The sequence below is a fragment of the Apaloderma vittatum genome, unplaced genomic scaffold (genome assembly GCF_000703405.1).
Source record: "Apaloderma vittatum isolate BGI_N311 unplaced genomic scaffold, ASM70340v1 scaffold3334, whole genome shotgun sequence".
In the NCBI taxonomy this organism is placed as follows: domain Eukaryota; kingdom Metazoa; phylum Chordata; class Aves; order Trogoniformes; family Trogonidae; genus Apaloderma; species Apaloderma vittatum.
In genome coordinates, this window is record NW_009711935.1 from 5877 (window position 1) to 17951 (window position 12075).

The 12075-nt window shown below is 36.5% G+C and overlaps 1 protein-coding gene across 1 annotated transcript in view; it reads right to left on the reverse strand.

The window, feature by feature from the left end:
• Positions 1–587: 587 nt before the first annotated feature.
• The window catches only part of CCSER2 (coiled-coil serine-rich protein 2), a gene marked incomplete at its 3' end in the record, with an annotated part of 24017 nt that continues 12529 nt past the window's right edge, over positions 588–12075 (reverse strand). The window contains exons 3-5 of the mRNA XM_009867786.1: positions 4836–4926; positions 1429–1591; positions 588–783 (exon numbers count right to left, since the gene is read on the reverse strand). Coding sequence (XP_009866088.1) covers positions 588–783; positions 1429–1591; positions 4836–4926 — 450 coding nt within the window. The remainder of the gene's footprint in view (positions 784–1428; positions 1592–4835; positions 4927–12075) is intronic.

The following is a 12075-nucleotide window of genomic DNA, read 5'->3' on the forward strand; positions in this document are numbered from 1 at the left end:
AGTTTACCAACTCCCATAATTTGCTAAGTTTTGAGGAGGAATGAAAAAGCTCCTCAGAAGCTTATGACAATTCAGTGATTTCACACACCAGAAGGGTTAAATCTGAGCACTTCCAATAGACATGACTCAGTAGGATTTGCTAAACTTCTTTTAATCTTTTCCATGTGTTTCGACAAGAATGAGGCAAACAAAACCTTAAGAAAAAGCTATTACCATTGACTTGCTGAACGCGAGTTTCATCAATGGAATCAATTTTAAGATTTTTTTAATAATCTTTTTTTTACTCTCCGTTTTTTAGGATCTCATTAAATAAATGCTTGTCTTCACATCCACCGAATCTTTTTTAATTTAGAGTTATTTCCTCAGAGAAGCAGAATAACAATATTTAATATTTTTCACAGTCAGTAAAGTGCTGAAAATAGCAAAAGTACTACTGCAAACAGCAATAAAAAGCATACACTTTCTCGAACACTAATTCAACATATAAAGGAAATGGCAAAAGCCTAATAAAGCCAAAAAGAACACTAGCCCACCTCGGCTCACTCCTCAATATACTTTACAGCTTTTGTTGCATTTAGATAGCTCACCTGGTGCAGTAATGTCTTCAGTTTCAGTAACTGAGTTTTTACAGCTGTGCAGTCTTGGACCATGTGCCGAAGGGTCATTTCATCAAGCATCACAGTATTTTCCGGTAAGCCCATCAGCTGTCGAGGAGCCTGGTAAAAATTCGGTGCTCCATAGTTTTCAAAGTGACCAACAGGAGATTCTAGGTAGTTTGATCCCCTAAAAATTAAAATAAGATAAAAAAATTCAACAAAAACCACAACAATGACAAACTAGACCTAGAGATCATTTAGTAAAAAAGAAAGCATTATGGAACAAGGGCTATATTCACATACTGGGGCATACAACAGAAAACAAATAAATCAAAACCTGGCAATGCTATCTCACTTAGACACTGGGCTATCCTTCATGCCTGCATAAATCTCTCATGGACTAACAACTACATACCCCCAAATCGGTTTTCTATAACCTCTGGCATTCAAGATGGCCTATAAGAACTACAGGCTTACATCTAATTTAAAAACAAATTAGGAAGTAAAAAGCTGTCCAAACTTACAAAATGCAAGTAATAAGACAGCGCAATGTTTTTCCATGGAGCACATAGGGTAATTCAGTCAAGCATTTAGAACATCATATAAACACAAGTAACAAATACTTGGATTAAAAGCCACAACAGAAACAAAAGTTTTGAAAATAAATTGTTACAAATCTCAGTGATGCTCCCACCCTGGCATGCTATTTATAGACATAGAGGTATTCTGAAAACGCTTTGTACTCAGCATCACTTGAGACCCTTCAGTGCCAGAACAGATTTCTCATGACAGCATTGTAATTGTTTAGGAGAAAAAAACGCAAGTCCTTTACCTGTTCAAATCATTTTTACCATGGATGTAGTGATCAGTATGGCCAAGATGATAGTGATCCTGCGCATTCCACCGCTGTTGTGGTGTTCTTTTCCAGAATCCCTCCTGATGTTGCCTAGTATTTCTGTCTTGTCTATCATAACGGCTCATATTTTCACATTCCTCTGCAGAGAGCATAAAGTAAAAAAAAAAATAAAATAATAAAAAAAAATTGTTCCTATGACCTTGTAAATAAAATACTTACTATGTGCTAGTAACAGATGCAGTGTAAAATCTGTGGGGTTTTATTTTTTCAACCGATCAAAAAAAAAAAAAGTGTCTTTTAAGAACGGTCAAACAAACTTGGTAATGATGTCACGCTTTTACTAGAATATACATTTGTTACAAGAGTAACCTGTAGCAGGAACTACAGAATTTAGCCATAACAGTATTTCCAGTTTCAGTAGGAAATCATTTGGAAGGGGCAGAGCTATGGGGAAGAAAAAAAAAATAATATATAAAAATAACATTTTCCTTATTTTGAGTATCTTCAGGCCTTTAAAAAGTTCAAACAACACACTAACATGGAAAGACGACATTTTAGAAAACGGCCAGCACTCCATTCCAAAACAGAACAGTTTCATTACTTAAAATATAGATGTGTCATCTTAGTCATCTTGTTTTCCAACTTAAGAGACATTTAACCTTGATTTATCTGGACAACAAGCACGAGTTCAAACAAGCAAACAAAACAATCTCTTTAAAACACTAACTTCTGCAGCCCAAAGCAGATCCCACAAACTTCCTAAGGGAACAGAAGCTATATTTGGCAACGGCTTGTAAAACACTGGAAAGAGAGCCAAAACAACTGCTCCCCGTGCAGCCGGACGCTGGGGGGGGAGAAAAAAAAAAAAAAAGAAAAAAGAAGTCACAAACTGTTATTCTGCCGCTGCACTTGCTCCTTCACTTACCCAAGGAGTTTTTCCTCACATTGTCAATCCTTGGCTAGGAGAATAACTCTGCACAAGAGAAGCCTGTTTGATTCGGCTGCCTACTCGGCCCTGGTTGCGCACAAGCTGCCCGTGAGCGGGCCTGCCTGCCTTCCAGCTCAGCTCCCAGCCCGCGCCGCCGTGGGAAGGCAGCCCAGAGTCACCCTGGGATTTCAAGCTGCCATCCCGGCTCGCTGCGTACTTGTTGAGCTAGAACTGCTTCTATAAATAGCGCTCGAGCGGCATCCCAGGCTCCAAAGGGAAACAAGGAGAGTTTCTGAGGACCTGGGAAGTCTGAAGAGGCTGACGTCAGGCAAGTCACGTGCAATTATGAGAAAAGCGTTGGCAAAGCATGCTGAGAAACAGTGTTATAACAAATACTCATATCCACAAGTCAGCTTTTATCACTTAGTTCAAGAATTAAACAAATTACTTAATGAGCTTCTTCACCTTAAGTAACAGATTTCTTTCAGAAGCATCCTTCTACAGCTCATAACACACGAAAATTCAAGTGGGTCTATTCAAATCAAGCCCTCAATAAGTTTATAAGTAATTTTATTACAATGATTTTCAGCTTTGGAAAGAGAAATTGAGACACTGAGTAGACACCTGGATATTAACCAAGACTAAATTTCACTTTTTCAGTTGGTCGTATTTACTTGAATGAAAGCCTGGAGGCGGCTGTGGAATTCTTCTTTTCAGATTCTCTTTGCTAAAAATTCACTTATTTCAAGATAAGAAGCAATTGTAGCAGAGACATGCAGTTTACACCACATTGATTCTACATGGAAACGCAACTTTAAAGAAATGCCAGAAATAACAGTAACTAGCTAATATTGATCTCAAACAGTAAGTTTCTCCTCCTGAATCAGCATCTTGCATAGCAGCTTGTCACAGTCACAAAACATGTCTCAGCTACACAAGCATTATTGATACTTTGCTGCACAAGTGGGAGTAGATATATTATATTGATGCAATTAAGAAAGCAGTGAATTAAAAAACATATTTCATTCATGTCTAGATTAAATGAAACATTAACTTTTTATGTTCCTGTGGCAAATATTCACCTTTAAAATGCTTGTATTTTTAATAGTTTTTAAAGTCATAATTCGCAGTTGAATTACTGATGCAGATGCAGTATATGTTTTATAAACAAGGAAACGTATGAGAAATTGATCTACCCTTTAAAACTGTTTTAGCTTTTAGAATTATCCTTAATGAAAGAACATCCCCTAGGCTTGGATTGTTGGCCATTCTGGAAAGTTAAAAAGGTAAAAATAAAAATTGTTCACCTATCTGGGCTGAAAAGTTGAACAGCAGCACCACTGTCAATAAATACCTTTCACACAATTACTTTGGAAAACAACTTCTGACATTTAAAAACCTAAGTACTGCACTTCATAGGTAAATACTGTTAAAACATGATGTGTTGCTCCTGTGCACAGATGGAAGACTCATTTATTTACTGTTAATCTGGCTTCGTGTCTAACACATACACAGGAGTCTTCACCCAAAGAACTCAAACGTGTTCTCAAGAGAGTTGAATTTCCGCCGATTTCCGTACTCAACTCAACAGTACAGAAACCAGGGAAAGCCTTTTTTGCTTTCAGTGCCTGTTTGCACATGTGGGGGCATTACAGTGCCCCTCATTCAATGCTTCTGCGGATTTGAAGATCCATCAGCCTTCACTGAGCTTGGAGGTAAAGCCAATACCAGTATTCGCATGACAACGACAATCCTCATGAGTAGGTCAGGAACAACCAAAAGCAAATGTCTCAAATTTTTCCAGGCTGGGATTTGAGAAAGCATAGCAATCATTTGCCTTGTTTAGGTCATTCTAGACTAGATTTTTATTAGTGGGATTTAGGTACCACCAACCTTCCCGTGAAAGGTTTGCCAGCAGCCTCACTGATAAGAAGAGTATATAAACCACAAGTTGAAAAAGTACATATTAAATTTTAACGCTACTGTTCCCCTGAATTGCATAAAATATATTAGGAGATACTACCAAACATCTCCTAATAACAAATAATTATCAAATATACTAATTTCATTAATCAAATTATTATCAAAAACACTAATTTAAAACCAAATAATTACATTGTTATTCACCAAAACTGAAAAAATGTTTTTCCAACCTATTCAAATAAATCTGAAGCACGAGACTGAAGGACTGACTAAAGAGGTTGAAATTAATTCTACTCAAGTAACTTACAGAAACAAAACTTCTAACTTTGGAATTCCTTAAAAGCAAGAGTTGTATTTGGAGGAACAGAAATATCACACTTCCTACCATTCAGAAAAGAGAGAGTTGTTACTTAAAGAAGAAATAATTTGGAGTGTGCTGGTTTATTAAAGCAGAAGTCAGAACCACCTGACTCAATATCTCTTAAAACCCCAAGGCAGTTTCACAATAAGATTGCTTGGCTAATTTACCAACCTTTGCCATGAGGTGAGTCCTCAGGCAGATCCACATCAAGCATGAGATCATCATCTTCCAGATCACATGAATCAAGATTATTCAAGATATCCTGCAAGAAAGAAAATGTGAGATACAGCTGCTTTCATGATGTCTGTCCTACTAGCATAAAAAGGCTATTTCAGAGCTTTGATACATTTGTACCGCACACATAATCCAACATGATGGGCAGCCTCCTCACTTTAGATCCCAAGATAAACCCTTCTTGAGATCATCTATACAGACAACAACCACCACACCTCTAGTAACACAATACAGTAACAGTGCTAAACAAAACAAAGATGGAGTAAAACATTTTTCTACCTGATGTCTATGGAATACCCCAAAGATTTTTCTATTAATTAATTGCCTTTTCCCTCACTGGAAGCATTTTAAGACTAAATTCATTTGCTCATTTAGTATTCAAAAACAGCTTTGTGACAAGAAGATGTTAAATCAGCTTATTTTAGCTCCTACCATGCTATTGTAATATCATTGAAAGGAAGAGGGAGGTGCCTATGTTATCTTGATTTTCTGGGCCAACAGAACTTAAAATATGCCACTATCAGCACTAAACTCCTCAGCTTTTCGTCTTTATGACTGTGATTGATATAAAGCTGTTTTTAGAGGGACTAAAAAACTGTCATGTTGCATGGGTGTGTGGATAACACAAGAAGAATGCAATAAAGTGGTAGTACTAAATGAAATTATGTATATTATATACAGTCAGTCAGGTATATTAAAGAAAAAGGCCTGCAGTATGGGTAAGTCACATCAGTGTTAAAAACAAACCGACCCTTCTTCCTTTGAGAATGTCAACAGTAGGAAAAACTCAAGAGGTTGAGGCTGTAGAATATTCAGCTTATTGAGTGCTCAGATGCTGCTGGCACCACGTTACCGAAAAGCCACATCATGCAATGAAGTGCAGTACTAGATCAGAGCACTCACACCCCATTTTACTTCATTATTCAAAGAAAATTAACTTAATACCAAGGGATTATAACAAAAAGTAGCTCTAAGGAAACTGTGAGCTCTAACTCTTGAGCTGTGTCTTCCCAGATCCCACAGATAGAAGCCATGGCTTGAACACCCGAGATCAGAGCGGGGTGCTTAACACTTGCCTCTTTTCTGAGAGCAGAAATGCAGATTTCTCTTTGGTTTAACAGCTACACTTGAAGATGATTCATGGGACTAATATTTAAAAAGTTTACCATATATTAAGTAAAATAAGGTTTTCCTAATTATTTCTCACTGGATAATAAAGTGATAATGAAATTATTAAATTAATACTTGCATACAGATTGTCAATACACTGCAAAACAATATTCACTTGGAAAGCTATCCCTTTTCTGGGTAATATTTATTAGATTCTTATTGTCAGAGATGTATGAGTGAAAAGGACAAACACTAACAGGCATTTGTCTAAGCTGTTCTGCCACCTGTTCTTCAACGGTGTTCACACAGGACTACCAAAATTTATTACAAACAGCGAAAAAACTTAAGTGTATTTTAAGATTTATTTTTTTTTGGTGGCAAAGCATTAAACATTCTACATTTCTGCAAGTGAGGTTCTTTATTGATTTGAGAGGGAGAGCATGAGATGAAAATAGTTAAGATGCACTTTGTGAAACATGAGCAATATAAAGGAAAGCTGGAAAACGCAAGACAGACCCACTTGCTTTTGTTATATTTCAAAGTCCTACCTGAATTAATTTGTTTTCCTATGGTATTCTAAGTATTTACAGGGGAAAAACAAACAAACAAACAAGAACCATGCATCAAACAAAACAACGCAAAACCTTAAGAAACCTACATATCGGGGCACTGTGAGTAATAAAACAACCAACTATGGCAAATCTTCACAGAGAAATGGAAGCCATTAGGAAATGTGGATTTAACACATGAGAGAAAAAACTGCCTGTGTACATTTAATTCCTTTTGTTTCCATTAATCTACACTTTTCCAGGAATTAGAAGATTTTAACCAACATGTATTTTTGAAACAATTCTGCAAAAAGTAGGTGTGTTTGAAAGGCAGCTTTGGTTTGTCAGTTCATAAATTGTTTCTATGCCACACTTTCATCTTGCAAATTAGTATGAACAAGCATTATTTATCTACTGCAGGAACTTAAACAAGCCTGAGGAATGAATTGCAAACAGTGGCCACAAACATGTAAAAAAGTCAAAAACGTTCACTATTGCTGTGCAAAAGCATTAAAAGAAGCACAATATAAAACCATAGCATGTCAGAGCGTTTAATAAACCTAGATAAGCCACTTTCCTGTCTTTGTATGAGAAGTTCAGATGGCTAAATGATGTCAGGGAAGGTCAGTATTGAGATGCCAAACATACTTTTCTGTCAACAGCACATTTCATTATGCTTCCCCAATTATACATTCCTGCACCACGCCGAGGCAAGTCCACGCTAGAAAACACAACTGTGAATACGGAGTCTTTGTAAGAGCTGCACGGGATGTGAACTCAGAGTATTTCCTAGTGCTACCTACTCGGGAAACTTAATATATAAAAGTAGATGTCAGCAATGTTCCCTTGAAAGAGCCGTAAGATAAAGTGTGTGTTTCATCAACACAGTAATATATATAAAACCTGTGTTTACAGACTCTTAGTGTTATTCTTAACACTATATAATAAGTTAACTGCATGGCAGTACCATCACTAATAACATGTGCTCAACAGTGATTATGATCATGAAGTGATTCTGGGCAATGAGCTCATACAGAACTGCAAATAAAATTCTTCAGAAGCACATCACCTCCAACCCCACAAAATATTATGTTTCATTAATAATTAAAAGTTACAGTAAGAGAAGAAACCTATTTTATTTGTAGAGTTGAAAAGAATAATGCATATTAAAAGGGGCATGTAACTTCACAAGGCTGATTTAGCCCTAGGTTTTCAAGACAGCACAACCTAGAAAGAGATAAAATTTGGGACTGCGAAATTCCAAGTCAAACCACAATGCTGTCTCCATGCTCTACATCCCGAAAAGTTTTCAAGTGAGCACAGGCAGTTGTGCTTTGTTCTCCTACTGCAATAGAGCAGGAAAAGTGTTAAGTGAGAACCGAGAACCCTGACAGCAGAGAACACTTACATGGGACAAGGAACTGGGAAAAGGCCAAGTAGAGAAACAAGGGTAAGGCTGGTGAACAATTTATACCACATTTAGCAAGTTTACATCAATGTTTTGCAAATTCTTTCTGTAGTGATTGCCCCCAGGTGCTACATCCTACCAAAGGTTCATCAAACACCCGCCAACAGCTCACCTACAACAGCTTGGGTATTTTGCCTAATTTGTCAGATGCACAGAGCTCAGAATCCCTTTCTCAAGGGGCAAAACAATATTAAGCTCTTAAGACCAATGCTTTGAAGACTGGGGTACTGCAGAGTAGCTACTTTTGCTGAAGCTCAGCAAGTTTAAAGTTCAATATAAATTCACTTCCATCATAATGAACTAGAGTAGCAAAATATTTTTTTATTTAAAAAGTTCAGTTCCTACAAATTCCTTACGCTATATACATCTCAAGCTCTCTCTTCCACTGAGAGAGCAGTATTCTTCAGTCTGCCAGCGTAAGACCAATTTAGCTTAACAGTGAGACCTAGGCAAGAGGCCTGATTCTCAGCTTTCCCATTTCTTGAGTGAAGTACACAATGCAACTGAAAATAAATTACAACGTGCCTAGGTTAGAAGGATAGATGTCTACACTTGCTCCCTATTAAGCATATAAAATGTGGACCATGCTTATGACACAATATATAATAAACTGGAATACAAAAAAAAAAGAGGAAGAGGTCAGGCATTGAGGTTAGTGCAAAAATACAAAGCAATTCCAGATAAGCAACCCATAAACAAATAATTTCAGAGAATATTCACAGAATCAAAAAGAGTCTGAGCTCAAAAAACCAATTCAGTACCCTTCCCTTCATGCCAAGGCTATCTTGTTTGCAAAGCAATTGCACTGAGATAGTCATGAATTGTTGGTGAATATTAGAAACAAGCGTTCACCTTTTTCCACAAATCAAGACCTCAGACCTTATTCATTCATTCTACCTTTAGAAAGTAGGCTGCTAACGTAGAATAACTAGTACTTTTGCAAGTGATTTACTGAGCTAGGTCTTGCTTCCAACAATAATCACATGCTTCTAAAGTCAGTGGAAAATGGAAGTAAAAGCTCACATGCAGTTTAAGTATTGCATAGCGATTACTCGAAGTGAATACACATTTCTTCACTTCTATTTGCTTTACATCCTGATTTTTAAGCCTATATGCACAATTTCTTTGATCTTTTACTTTCTTGCTCAAAAAAAGCCCATGCTAGCAACACACATAGATCATTTAACAGAAAAGATAACAACTCCTTAAAAACTTCAAGCAACAAAAATATTAAGGGATAGATATGATCACTGTGGGAAGAAAAATGAAACTGTAGAAAGCATATCTACAAGCTCAAACTTTGGCATCAGAACACCATGCGTCACCTACCCCAGCCAGATATAAATAGCCCTCTGGGATGCCTAGATTTGACATTAGTATTCACATAATATGACTGACAATGCATTTATACAAGTTTTATCTGACATTAAGGTAATCTATTTTAGTAAAAACGTTACTATTAAATCTGGTTGGATACTACAAAAGGTAAACATGCTAGGCAGGCTATTTGCAGCATATATTTTCAAACCTGTTTACCTAAACATCACAGCAGTAATTACAGGTCACTGTTAAATGACACATTACAGCACGTTCTTTTTCTTTAGTTACACTTTAATCACTTTGTACAAGCATCAGTAGGTTAGAAACAGACTTCAGACTTGTAGTTATGCTTACAATATCATGCTGTATTCTTTTTGATGGAAATGTATTATGGCAAGTATCAGTAATGACCACTATGATATCAAGGTTTTTTTATGACTTCCATTAGTTAAAAGACACTTTACTTATTTCAAAAGCTGTTAATCTTCATGGCCAAACTTTACCTCAAGTTGATTTCCAGTTTTCAGTAAACTGGTTCTGAGCAATTGCTCCTTAGAACATCAAAAATATCTACTCTCAAACTGAGACTGCCTTATACACTTCTGTTTTCTCTGAACTGGAGGGTTTGGCTGTGATGCATCAGAAGCACAAGTACTCCAGAAATCTAACAAAAACTATATTGGAAAACACATAAAAATATACACTAGACTTCTTTTAGTAATAATACTACTGCTTATCTGTCATGACATACAAAGGTGTATCTAAATGTTTTTGTTTTAAAATCCATCAATAATCCTGTCAGTACAGCAGAAACACAAAGAACTCTTACATTAATGTAAAGAAAGCTATTTAAAACCTTCGTCTTGGTTATTCATATTGTAGGAACTGCAGCTAACACCAGAAAAGTATTAAGGCACCAGATGAAACACACTACTACTTTTTCGCTAGTAGTCGTGTCTCTGCAGCTGTTCAGGTCTCCCAGCTGGAGGCTTCTGATGTGAGATTTGAACACTGCAATCAATAGGTGGTTGAACTTCCAAAAGAGAATGCCTCTTATTGTCTACATGCATTCATTCATCTGACTGAAAGTAGGGATCATTGCAGTGAGTTGGCATAATTTGGGAAGAATAAAATGCACTGTGTTTATATGATTTTCTGTGCTTCAATATTAAAAATGATAAGAAATTCTATTATTTTGCATCTGAAAGTGATTCATGTTTCTATAGCAAAGTGTATTACAAGTCTTACACTATACTAAAAGGGCACTGTTTCTTATTTCAAACATTCTTTTGCAAATAAAACCCAGAAGGGCTTTATCCTTTATGTATGAAATTCCACAGACATTTTCACATTCGTTTTCTGTGCAGTTGCAGATGCTGCATGTCTTCTGGCAAAATGTTGAAACTGAAAGATTTTGGACTCCCCATTAAAAAAAGATATTGAGGAGTGGAAAAAAAAAAAAAAAGGATGAAAAAGGCCACAGAAAAAAAGTTCAACAAGTAGAAGATAAGCATAGGTAAAGGGAGAGAACGACAGAAGAATCTGTCCAAAAACCTCAAGGGAAGTGAAAAGTTTGAGAGTAGCACAGAAACTAACAAAGTATCTTTTCAGGTACTCGAAGCAAAAAAGGACTTAGCTTTTGAAAACAATCACGAACCAAACTGGGTAAATCAGTCATCTGGAGGGCAGCTAACAGCTAAGTGCAAAAGTCAAACACGATTCAAGGCTGACAGTAGAGAAAAGGGAGACTTCCAGGGGCTTTTCCAATGCTATTTCCAGCATTTAACAACACCTCAGATAGAGAAGAGAGAAACAGAGAGCTAAGAATTCGAGTCAAGTCTCCAAAAAGGCAACATTAAATAAGAACTCAGCTACTGAGTGAATGCAGAAAACAGAAGATAAAGACTCGGGGAGGTACACACAGTACCACGGGGCTGACGAGAAAAACCCACTGTAAACAGTCATAAGAAAAGCAGAAACCACACAGGGAAGAGAAAGGATAGAACTCCGCAGGGTATCAGAAATAGGATAGGCAGTTATTTTAAATGCTGTAAATTACAAGTCACAATAAAGATAATTAAGGCCAACATCCAACAAGTATTTCATTATTTCCTTCAAGCTCTGTAACAGAAGGCTGCCATGACAACAAATGCAACGAGAACTTTATTCTGAAAAACCAAGATATGCTATGTTTAACTATTAGATATAATGGTCCTAAATGAAGATTTACTATTCTTGAAAACATTTTCCTAGAAACATTTTCTGTGCTCTGCCTAGGTTTATTGAAAGTAGACAAAAAATTATTATTAGGTTAGTTATTTCACACTGTATCTCAAGAAGAAGCTAATGCCTGCTGCTTTATTCTTTAAAATCAGATGTCAGATTGTGTAAGAAATCTGAATTTCAACAGCATGATAAACAAAGTAGAAAACCAGAAATATTAACCATTCTGTTGAGACTTCAGCAATTCATAAGCAACTTTGCAAGCACAGTGCAAGCAAAACCCTACAAAAAGCCACAAAAAGCTTTCCTCGACTGCCATCTAGCCGCCAGTAATGAACTTATAAAAGAGAAACTAAACAGGGAGGGAACCATTTTGAACACCTCTCTGCAGAACTCGAGCAAAATTTAAGAACATTTTCTAATGATTTTTTTTAAAACAGGCAGATGATTTTAAGTAGGAAGTTTCCACTTTGCTATCAAGCACAATAATCGAAAGGCATCAGCAGGA